Source organism: Bubalus kerabau, chromosome 6 (genome assembly GCF_029407905.1).
Source record: "Bubalus kerabau isolate K-KA32 ecotype Philippines breed swamp buffalo chromosome 6, PCC_UOA_SB_1v2, whole genome shotgun sequence".
NCBI lineage: Eukaryota > Metazoa > Chordata > Mammalia > Artiodactyla > Bovidae > Bubalus > Bubalus kerabau.
Window position 1 is genome coordinate 36,269,935 of NC_073629.1, and position 12,178 is coordinate 36,282,112.

General features: G+C 40.4%; 1 protein-coding gene across 20 annotated transcripts in view; it reads left to right on the plus strand.

Annotated features, from left to right (window-relative positions):
- Positions 1 to 12,178, plus strand: part of VAV3 (vav guanine nucleotide exchange factor 3) — a 645,240-nt gene that overhangs the window by 259,605 nt on the left and 373,457 nt on the right. The window contains exon 1 of one of the 20 annotated variants that reach the window (XM_055584921.1): positions 2,980 to 3,031. The exons of the other annotated variants lie outside the window; for them this stretch is intronic. Coding sequence (XP_055440896.1) covers positions 2,987 to 3,031 — 45 coding nt within the window. The 5' untranslated portion in view covers positions 2,980 to 2,986. Of the gene's footprint in view, positions 1 to 2,979; positions 3,032 to 12,178 lie in introns of those variants that run through there. 20 annotated transcript variants of the gene reach the window in all.

The following is a 12,178-nucleotide window of genomic DNA, read 5'->3' on the forward strand; positions in this document are numbered from 1 at the left end:
TTTCACTAGTGAAACTTAATTTCTGGACTTAAAGGACTAAATCTTGTTTCTGTTTTTTCTGTCTCCCACAGTGTCTAGTACAGTGCTGAACACATGACTGTGCTTACTAAGTGCTCACATGCTGGTTGAAGTAACTTTAATTATAGGTTGTACTTCCTGGTTATATCTGAAAGTCTCAGTGCTGTCCAAACACTTTGACATCCTGGAGAAAGGCGGCTGGAGGGGACAGTGTCTTCCCTAGTAAAACAGAGACACATTCTGTTTGTGTTGTGCATGAAGGGTTACAGAGTGTTTTCATGGATGTATTAGCACACTTCATCATCACAATAATTTTATGGGAGAGGAATCACTTTATCCTTATTGTGGAGTGATGGCACTAGAGCTTAAATATTTTGCCTCTATAGCAGATAGCTGGAACTGGGACCGAAAGACAGCTCATGTGAGTCCAGTGCACACAGGAGGGACTGCAGCAACTGGGCTGCAAGCTCCAGAGGGCAGGGCCCAGGACTGTTGATTGCACATCACTATTGCAACATAAAATTGAGGTTCTTGTGTCAGCTGCCCTTTGAATCTTGCCCAGCATGCACTTCTGATATGCCTGGCTCTGCCTGCACAGTCAGACTGGTTTTCTGCTTCTAGAATTTCACTACCAATTAGCTATTTGGTAATCATAAAATTACCAGTATTTATGGTAACTATAAAAATCATCAGTATTTGTATTTATCTTCTCTTCCTCCATCATCATCATCATCATCATCATCATTATCATCATTGTCATCGCCATCTCTCTGTTTGTACGTGTATAGACATTTGTTGTTGTTCAGTTGCTAAGTCATCTCTGACTCTTGGACGACCCCTTGAGCTGCAGCACGTCAGGTTTCCCTGTCCGTCACTATCTCCCAGAGTTTGTTCAAACTCATGTCCATTGAGTTGGTGATGCCTTCCATCCATCTCATCCTTTGTTACCCTCTTCTCCTTTTGCCTTCAATCTTTCCCATCATTAGGGTCTTTTCCAGTGAGTTGGCTCTTCTCATCAGTTGGCCAAAGTCACTGAAGCTTCAGCTTCAGTATCAGTCCTTCCAATGAATATTCTGGGTTGTATTCCTTTAGGATTGACTGGTTTGATCTCCTTGTAGTCCAAGGGACTCTCAAGAGTCTTCTCCAACACCACAGTTCAAAAACATCAATTCTTTGGTGCTCAGCCTTCTTTATGGTACATCCATACATGACAACTGGAAAAACCATATCTTTGACCATATGGATCTTTGTTGGCAAAGTGATGTCTCTGCTTTTTAATACAGTGTCTAGGTTTGTCATAGCTTTCTTCCTAGTAGCAAGCATCTTTTAATTTCATGGTTACAGTCACAGTTCTCAGTGATTTTGGAGCCCCAAAATATAAAATCTGCCACTCTTTCTGCTTTTCCCCATCTATTTGCCATGAAGTGATGGTACCAGAGGCCATTTGTAGTTACTTATGAAACAACCTGAAGTCTTAAAAATTATGTGGCAAAAAATTAAGCTGTGGCAGTTGTAAAGGTTTTGTTAGTGCTTCCTTCAGTTTCTGTTCTCCTTCAGTTCAGTCGCTCAGTCGTGTCCGACTCTTTGCGACCCTATAAATTGCAGCACACCAGGCCTCCCTGTCCATCACCAACTCCTGGAGTTCACTCAGACTCACGTCCATCAAGTCGGTGATGCCATCCAGCCATCTCATCCTCTGTCGTCCCCTTCTCCTCCTGCCCCCAATCCCTCCCAGCATCAGAGTCCTTTCCAATGAGTCAACTCTTCGCATGAGGTGGCCAAAATACCGGAGTTTCAGCTTTAGCATCATTCCTTCCAAAGAAATCCCAGGGCTGATCTCCTTCAGAATGGACTGGTTGGATCTCCTTGCAGTCCAAGGGACTCTCAAGAGTCTTCTCCAACACCACAGTTCAAAAGCATCAATTCTTCGGCGCTCAGCTTTCTTCACAGTCCAACTCTCACATTCATACATGACCACTGGAAAAACCATAGCCTTGACTACACAGACCTTTGTTGGCAAAGTAATATCTCTGCTTTTTAATATGCTATCTAGGTTGGTCATAACTTTCCTTCCAAGGAGTGTCTTTTAATTTCATGGCTGCAATCACCATCTGCAGTGATTTTGGAGCCCCCCAAAATAAAGTCTGACACTGTTTCCACTGTTTCTCAATCTATTTCCCATGAAGTGATGGTACCGGATGCCATGATCTTTGTTTTCTGAATGTTGAGCTTTAAGCCAACTTTTTCACTCTCCTCTTTTACTTTCATCAAGAGGCTTTTTAGTTCTTCTTCACTTTCTGCCATAAGGGTGGTGTCATCCGTAGGTTAAGGGTTATTGTGAATAGGTTGGTGGATAACCACGTTGACAGCTTTGGGCTAGAGAATTCATATGTCATTATTTTGAGAAAGAGAGATCCTTTTGTGCTGTCATGTATTTCATGAATGATAAACAAACAAACCTTGATTATCTTTGAGATCTAGTCTTGGAAATCTTCGAGTACTTTTTAAGGTCAAGTGCAGTTCCTCTTTTTTGGCTCATGAGTTGAGTTTTTGCTACAGGTTAGGAAAACGTTTTTTTTCCTAGTTATCTGATTAAAATTTGTAGCATAAATTTTTTTCTTTTTTGCCATTTCTGTGAGTGGTTGGCAGTGTAATTTCACTTTTATACTCTTGATTTATTTGTACACCTGGGCACAAGGAAATGGCAAAGGACCATCAAACTGGATAGTTCACACTGAAGCTGATCCGTGGCCCTCTGATGTCTCTCTAGGGACATACAGCTTGTGAAATTCATCTTAAACATATCCTTTGCTTTGGGTTTGTACAGTCAGATGCCAAAAGCATTTTTAAAATGATTAGGATTTTAAAATATTTAAAAAAAGACATGGATTTCTGTAGACAGTATATATAGATGGTGCAAAGAAAAGGCAGTCTTATGTTTGTGTTCTTGTGTGTCCTCAGTAGCCCCATGGACAGAAGCCCACCAAGCTCCTCTGTCCGTGAAATTTTCCAGGTAAGAATACTGGAGTGGGTTGCCGTTTCCTACTCTGTGGGATCTTCCTGACTCAGTGTTAGAAGCCATGTCTCTTGCGTCTCTTGTGTTGGCAGGCAGATTGTCTACCACTAGCGGGAAGTCCTATGTTCTTGAGAGGTATAATTTATTTATAGATTTTAACTGTTGCTAAAGCTCCAATACTTTGGCCATGTGATGCGAAGAGCCAGCTCACTGGAAAAGACCCTGATGCTGGGAAAGATTGAGGGCAAGAGGAGAAGGGGCAACAGAGAATGAGATGGTTGGATGGCATCACTGACTCAATGGACATGAGTTTGAGTAAACTCTGGGAGATAGTGAAGCACAGGGAAGCCTAGTGTGCTGCAGTTCATGGGGTTACAAAGAATTAGACTTGACCGAACAACTGAACAACAACAAACCTACAGGAGAAGAAATTGAAGTCGCTCAGTCATGTCTGACTCTTTGCGACCCCGTGGACTGTAGCCCACCAGGCTCCTCCATCCATGGGATTCACCAGGCAAGAATACTGGAGTGGGTTGCCATTTCTTTCTCCAGGGGTCTTCCCAATCCAGGGATCAAACTCAGGTCTCCCACATTGCAGGCAGATGCTCTAACCTCTGAGCCACCAGGGAAGCCCAGTAATAGGTTAGCTTAGAGGTGGACAAATATGACACTGAAGTCTTGATTTTAGCCCTGGAGAGAAACGAGAAAGAGACATGTTGACTTGATTCTAAGCATAATGCCACTTTACCGAGTGGAAAGTGTGGCTGAGATTTCTCAGTTCACGTAGAGCTGAGTAGTTGAGACAACCTTTTCACAAAGGAATTTGCTATAGAAACTCAGCTCCTGAGGGTCAATCAAGTTTGCAGTTGCCTCGTGTGGACTTGGTACTTTGGGAGGGACCCTATGGTGTCTTTCTCAGTGTGGATGCAGATCTCTAGTCTCTGCCTGGAGGAGCTAGTGGATATTTGGGGAAGATAAAATCTTAGCAGAATAAGAATTTGACCTAAGGTCTGTGGTGGTTACTGTTCATCATGTGAGACGGGGAGGAGGGCAGTGGAGGTTCTACAGCTAGAAAGATTGGTTCAGAAACAACCTCAGTGGGAACCTAGTTTGATCTTTCTCTCTACAGTTTGTCCCAGCAGGTCAGAGTCCCAAGGTCCTGTTCACTGTCAACACGTGCTTTTTGGGATTTTAACTGCTAAGACCTATTGGAAAATAAGGGGACAAGCTCAAGTTTTAGGTATAGGATTGTTTGGGGAAAAATTTCGGTGATGCAGATATTAAACCTTAGTCACTATCTGCCCTTGGTGGTATATCCTTATGCATTTTTAAAGCCCGAGGTGCTTTTCTGTACTGTTCGTTTGTTTTTTTTTGTGTGTTTTGTTTTGTTTTGTTTTTGGCTGTGCCTTGTGGGTTCTTTTCCCCTGACCAGGAATCATGCCCAACGGTGCCTGCTGCAGTGGAAGCTTGGAATCCTAACCACTGGACTACCAGATAATTCCCTAAAACCTGAGGTTTTAAGAGAATTAGAAAACAAAACCAAAAAATCAACAGTTTTATTTATTTATTTAAATTGATGGATTGGTTCTCTTTTGAAAATATCAGTCTGTTCTTGAGGTGGTTATTTCCATGGAAAAAATAGATTTTTGTGAAACATTTGCTTTTCAGAACATGATAGTTTTAGGTATCTTTTCAGTATTTTCCACAGATTTCACCAAGCTTTTATTCTTCATAGAAAAATGGAAAACAAAGCAAAACAACTTCTAAACTCCTCAGTGTTTAGTCCCATTGAGGCTGTCTTGTCTTAGTACTCTATAATGGTGCTTGATAGCTCTTACCAACATTCAAGGTTTACTACATTTTTGTCTAAACTAGTGTCATTTGCAGCAAATAGGTAGCATTTGCTTCTAGACAATATACCGAAGAAAAGAGGAATCCAAAGGACCTGTCCAGTTGTCTGCTAAATTTGTGGGTTAGCGAGTATTTAAACTCAGCTGATAGGTTTTGTTTTATTCCCTCCTCGGTATTACGTCTCTGTTGGTTGACTGTAACAAGAACCCTTTCACACTCACTTGACCAGTCAACTAACAGGTAATTTTCAACGAGCTGATAAGACTGTGTAGCAGCTATCTCCATGGAACCCTGTTGTTCTGAGACTCAGAACATTTTTTCCTTAAAATATAGTGAAGAAACCAAATGAACCTTTAAATGATTAGATATAGGTTTTATTTATTTATCTTAAGCATTTTGAGGATTTTAAGTTAGTTGAAGCAGTTTTCAGAGAGCTCAGTATCCTTGTTACAGAGCCTTCAGAGTCTCTTGCCCTGCAGTGGTGTTCCTGTGAGGCACAGCATTTTTATTCCATTAGAAATGTCTACTTGGCTGATCCACTGTAATCTTCAATTTTCCCCTTGTGTTCAACTCCTTATTTCTTTGTCTGCAGTTACTTCTATTAAACTTACGTTTTATATATAGCTCATAAGAACAATAAAACAAACTAAAAAATGCAATATACAGATATAGATGTTAATGTTAGTAGGATTATAGGTAATTTTAATTTCTAATTTCCATTTCTTTATATTTTTGAACTTTTATATGCTTGGCTCATATTCCTTTTATAATCAGAAATATCTGTTAAAAACCTTCATTCTGACTGCTGCTGCTAAGTCACTTCAGTCGTGTCCAACTCTGTGTGACCCCATAGACGGCAGCCCACCAGGCTCCCCTGTCCCTGGGATTCTCCAGGCAAGAACACTGGAGTGGGTTGCCATTTCCTTCTCCAATGCATGAAAGTGAAAGTGAAAGGGAAGTCGCTCAGTCGTGTCCGACTCTTAGCCACCCCATGGACTGCAGCCTACCAGGCTCCTCCATCCGTGGGATTTTCCAGGCAAGAGTACTGGAGTGGGGTGCCACTGCCTTCTCCTCCCTCTGACTGATTATGATGAATTATATTTTTGTGTGCTGCCACTGTGTTGTAGAAGTTGGGAGAAGAAGAAAGTCTGCTTTATTTTTAGGGCAATAAGCAATTGAGTAACCTTGTATTTGCTTGGGGTTAAGTAGTCAGATTTTGCCTGAGAAAATTGCGTGTGATTCAAGCCTACCCTTCAAAAGCCAAAATTAAAAACTTTTCTAACTTGAGATAAATACTTTTTAATATTGCATATATTTAAATTTATTTAAATTTATTGTGATTTAAAGACAATATACTGAATTGAGTTTGACCTTTTTTCTGGAATCAGGGTCAGTACTGTGACCTTCAATTACTGTAGTTCTTACTTTTCCCTTGCTGTCAGCTGCCACTATGAAAGTTAGTCGCTCAGTCATGTCCAAGTCTTTGCGACTCCATGGACAAGACCCACAAGACTCCTCTGTCCCTGGGATTCTCCAGGCAAGAATACTGGAGTGGGTCACTATTCCCTCCTCCAGGGGATCTTCCCGACTCGGGGATTGGGATTGAACCCAGGTCTCCTGCATTACAGGCAGATGCTTACCATCTAAGCCACCAGGGAGACCCACACCACAGTGCTAATCTGGGATTTCTAATCATGTAGCTTCAGTTCAGTTCAGTCGAGTCGATGAGTCATGTCCAACTCTTTGCAACCCCATGGACTGCAGCACCCTAGGCCTCCCTGTTCATCACCAACTCCCAGAGTTTACTCAAACTCATGTCCATTGAGTCATTGATGCCATCCAACCATCTCATCCACTGTCATCCCCTTTTCTTCCTGCCTTCAGTTTTTCCCAGCATGGCCAAAATTATTGGAGTTTCAACATCAGTACTTCCAATGAATATTCAGGACTGATTTCCTTTAGGATGGACTGGGTGGCTCTCCTTGCTGTCCAAGGGACTGTGAAGAGTCTTCTCCAGTACCACAGTTCAAAAGCATCAATTCTTCGGCACTCAGCTTTCTTTATAATCCAACTCTCATATCCATACATGACTACTGGAAAAACCACAACTTTGACTAGAGGGACCTTTGTTGGCAAAGTAATGTCTCTGCTTTTTAATATGCTGTCTAGGTTGGTCATAACTTTTCTTCCAGGGAGCAAACGTCTTTGAATTTCATGGCTGCAATTACCATCTGCAGTGATTTTGGAGCCCCCCCCACAAATAAAGTCTATTATTGGTTCCATTGTTTCCTCATGTATTTGCCATGAAGTGAAGGGAGCGGATGCCATGATCTTAGTTTTCTGAATGTTGAGCTTTATGCCAACTTTTTCACTCTCCTCTTTCACTTTCATCAAGAGGCTCTTTAGTTCTTCTTTGCTTTAAAAACAAATATTGTATAACGTTTTGTATGGATTGACTAATAGTTCTGAAGGACAGTATGAAAGCTTTCATCTTGGAGTAGAATGTGTGTCCTTGCTTTCCTCAACACCTGAGAAGAGGGGGCTTTGTTATTTATTTTCCTGTAAGTGATTTAATAGCTGATGACCTAGGGAGGATGTTGATCTTTGCTTGTTTCTTAACTGTGCGTAGAAAGATTTAGATTGGGTATTGGTAAGGCTATGGAATTAGATAGGCATGGATGTAAATTCCATTGACACCACTTAATAGCTGTGTGATCTTGGGCAATCCATTTAATCTCTCCAAGTTCATTTCCTCATCTGTTAAGTGAGTATAATTGAGCTTTTATCATGGAATTATGAGGATTAAATTAAAGAATTCATGTAATGTGCTGAGTATAGTGCTTGTACATGGTAATTGCTCAATAAATGTTCACAATAATGATCATCATCGTAATTGTGGGTTTGATTATTTGGCTATAAATAGCACATTTAATTTACAATTAGCTATAATTCTCTACAACTGTTATGTATATTGGATTCTTTTAGAGTAAGAAAAGTTTAATTTAAAAACTGTTTTCAAATATAACTAAACTTTCTTGACTGTTCACTTGAGCAGTTGTCATTGGATTCTGTGATATGTGTGACATTTAAGGTAACTTCAATGTAGAAATTTTCTTTCAATCATTTTGAAGCACTACTTCTTTTTCACCCTTCAGCCTCATATTTTCTGTAGGCTCTTGATCAGTTCCTTTGCCCCGGGCATTGTGTTCATGGCTCCTAACAGGATGGTCCTCTGAGTATTTCAAGGGCAGAGGTAGGGACTATGTATGGTGGTTAAGAGCAAGGTTAAATGGAAAAGTGCTCTGAGGTTGAAGATTCTATTCTACAATTTTATACCATTGATAATTTGTTTAAAGAAACAACAAAAATGAAACTGCAAATAAAATCAGATTCTGAAGTTTCAAATTTCAGCACTGTCCGAGTGCTATATGATCTTGAGTTGGTTCCCTCATTCTCTGAGCTTTAGTTCCCTTATGTGTTAAATGGGGAAAATGTGATCTTCCTCATAAAGTTACTGTGACTATCTGCTTAGGTAATCTGACATGAAGCACACAAACGCTGACTCAGGAGTTACAAATGTGGCATGTGGCTCATCATGGCGCACACTGCGTTCTTTGAGAGTGTTCTCTGCCTTATGCTAGGCCAAGGAGGCAGGTGCGGGCTTGCTCTTTTTCTGCCCCTAGAGATTGGGATGGAAAAGGACTCCTGGCATTTGATTGATGTGATAATGCTAACTTTCCCTTCTATGAATTACATTTGAAGTCTGAACTTAGTAAAGTATTTTATAAATGTTAATTATAGAGAGTGAATACCAACATTTCTAATTGTGAATTTTCTTGGCTCCCACATAACTACATTGATGTTTATTACTGCATGACTTTGGTTAGATAATGCAGTCCTGAAAGAGTGTGTTTTAAGGTCATAAGAATGGGAGGATGAGGCAAGTTAATTTTCTGCTTTAACACAAAGTTTTCTCATGAAACATGAGTTCTGTTTTCGCTATGCTTAGTTTGAGACAGCTGGGGAAAGTTAAGATAGGAATATTTGGTAGATAGAGGGAGGTTTTGAACAAACTTAAAGTAGAGGAATCTTCCCGACCCAGGGATCAAACCCATGTCTCTCGTGTCTCCTGCATTGGCAGGTGAGTTCTTTACCACTAGCGCCACCTGGGAAACCCACAAGGAGAGGAATCAGTTTTGTCAGTTTCTAGTTGAAGCTGTGACATGGTCATAAAGATGCAGGCTCTGCTTTAGCCTCTGTGATGAGGTGATTGCCTTCTTCACCCCACTCTGTGAGACTGGTGTCATTTCCATTAAAGGTTAGAGAGAGAGACTGTCATTTGCCTGGCATCCCACAACTTATAAGCCACAGTGGTGGGGGTCATACCAGCACCTTTCTGCCTCTCAAGCCCTCACTATTAACCCGTATTCCTTCCTGCTCTCATCCCTGCCCATCATGTTGGGACTGATTAGGGCGTGAATACACATCTCTGGCAAAGATGGTATTTGTTTTTCAGACTTTGTTTTCCATTTATTACTTCAAACATGATTTGGTCCACTTTGATCACACCTTTGATACAGCTGCAGATTCTTCTGAAAGACCTGAGATCCTTTTTCTTATAGGACAATGTTCAGATATTTTTTAGATCAAATATCCTGCTACCTCCCTTTTTTTCTTAGCAGCACATTTCCACACCTTAATTTTGATTTATCTTTCCTTTTTGTATATTACTTGACTCTGTTGAGAAGGAAGGCCATCACCTCAAGCTTTGCCTTGTCAGTGAAACTATTTCACACCAGTAGATGATTTCATTTTGGTTCTGCTTTTACATTTTTAACCTAGACTAGTTTACTAAAGCAGTCATGTTAGCCATTGTGATTTATCTCTTGATACAATAATATCAGTATCTAGGGCTGGGAAGTTATTAATAAGTTTTTTATTTGGTAGGGTAGACATGATCATGGCTATACATAGACAAGTTGCCTCGTTTCAGGAGATTCTATAAATGCGTTAGTGAAGGTTTTTTTCTTAATTTTAACTTCATTGGCATCCTACTGCCTTCTGTATAATAAGATTTATAATCTCATAGCAGGTGATATATACTTGGTGTAATTTCATAAGTTTTTTTTAGCATCATTGCATAAATATTTTCTTGACGGTTTGAACATGTAGGACCTCAGGTTATTCTCAAATGTGTAGGAAACAGAAGCCAGTCTTAACAGTCTGCCTACAGACTGAATGCATACTATAGAGCAAATTCATCTACCCCTTTGTGTAATTGTTATCTAGGTAGTACCTCTATACTTGACAGTTGTTGAAAAGGCAGGAGGGAGGATGTTACCAAAAAGAATGCAATTTATTCTTTTTGAATGTGAAATAAAAATTATACATCATATTAATCATCATGTTTAGACAAATGCCACAGAATGGACAATGAGCAAAATCATCGCAAGGGTGGGAAGTATGGTAACAGTTAAATTGCCATCTGTTATACTGATAATGTAAAATGATGGCATACATTCAATCACAAGCGACCTTTTTAGCAATCATTTTATTCTTTACTTTTAAAATTTATTTATTTTGGGGCCATGCTGTGTGGCTTTTGGGATCTTAGTACCCTAACCAGGGATCGAACCTGCTCTCTCAGTAGTGAAAGCACAGTCCTTATCACTGAACTGACAGGGAATTCCCCATCAATCACTTTAGAAACTTAGCTCAGAAAACTGGGTGAAACCCCTAGAGACCTTCACGGCCTCCTGTTCTTTGGCTTGGAAGGTAAGAATCCATCTACAACAGAGGAACAGAGGTTCTGAGACTCAGTTTGCAACACACTGGAGTATCTATGATCCCCTCCCCCCCCCCCCCCCACCGCCACCCCTGATTCACCCTGGGTCAAAATAGCAAAAAAAAAACAAAAAAAAACCCAAAAACAACCTTAGCATTTTTGTTTTAAAGTAGTTAGCTCTAGACAACATAATAGTTGTTGGGGGGAAAAAGGATACACATAAATGGAAAGGAAAAATAAATTTTATTTTTATTTCTTGTATACTCACAACTACTTGCTAATGAGATATATATGCCTGCTGGCCACTCCACAGTTTCTCAGATCTTAGAATAAAGTTACCCATCCCCATATCCTCATTTCCTGTTCCGCACTGATTGATGTGCTGCACGGTTGCCTTTTGAATAACACAGGTTTGAACTGTGTGAGACCACTTATGTGCAGATCTTTTTTCACCAAATATGTGCTGCAGTACTACATAGTCCGTGGTTGGTTGGGTCCATGGACGCGGAACCATGGACACAGAGGGCGGACTGTAAAGTGATAATCTGACTTCCGCTGCACTGAGGGGCCGGGCCCCTAACCCTCACTTTGTTCAAGGGGCTGCTGCTGCTGCTGCTGCTAAGTTGCTTCAGTTGTGTTCGACTCTGTGTGACCCCATAGACAGCAGCCCACCAGGCTCCTCCGTCCCTGGGATTCTCCAGGCAAGAATACTGGAGTGGGTTGCCATTTCCTTCTCCAGTTCAAGGGGCACCGGTATTATTTTTTTAAATTGCAGTGACTGCTGAAAAGATGTGTCATTGAAAGGAATGCAGTGTGATCTAATGGAAGTGCATACTAATTTGAGACAGTAGTTCCGGCAGTGTCTAACATGTGGAGTATTCCTGTGATTTCTTAAAATTTGAAATATCCTGGGAACCATAGATTATTTTAATAATCTTACAGTTAATAGATTATGAGAGAAAGACTGGAAATTACTTGCCCTCGGTAAATTACTTGCCCTCGGTAAATTACTTGCCCTCGGTAAATTATTTGCCCTCGGTAAATTGTCAGATACATTGCCTGGGTGCCCAGCAATATAAATGATGTTTCCCTTATCATATCATCAGTTTTTATAGCTGTATTTTCCTCTGATAGTCTGACTTATATGTATTTATAGACTCGTAGTCTTTACTAAGTACAGCATCACTAATTTTATTGGCAATTGGTTGATTTTATGTGTAAGTGGGTGACAGTTATTACCGAGTCTCTGCTATAAAGTGGATGGCTTTATAGAAATTGTATTTACATAAAACACAAGACAGAAAAAATTTATTACTAACGTAAGACTGAATGAATGGAGAACTTCTGGGCCATTTTCCTGGGAGTTTTAATCACAGAACACCACCATAAATAGCTGCGTGTGAGAAATAAGACTGATAAGTTCACAGAGGCCACAAAGTCCTATCGCAACTGTGATACTGTAACCTCTGTTAACTGAGCCATCTCTTCTTTATGTCATGTGAAGATAG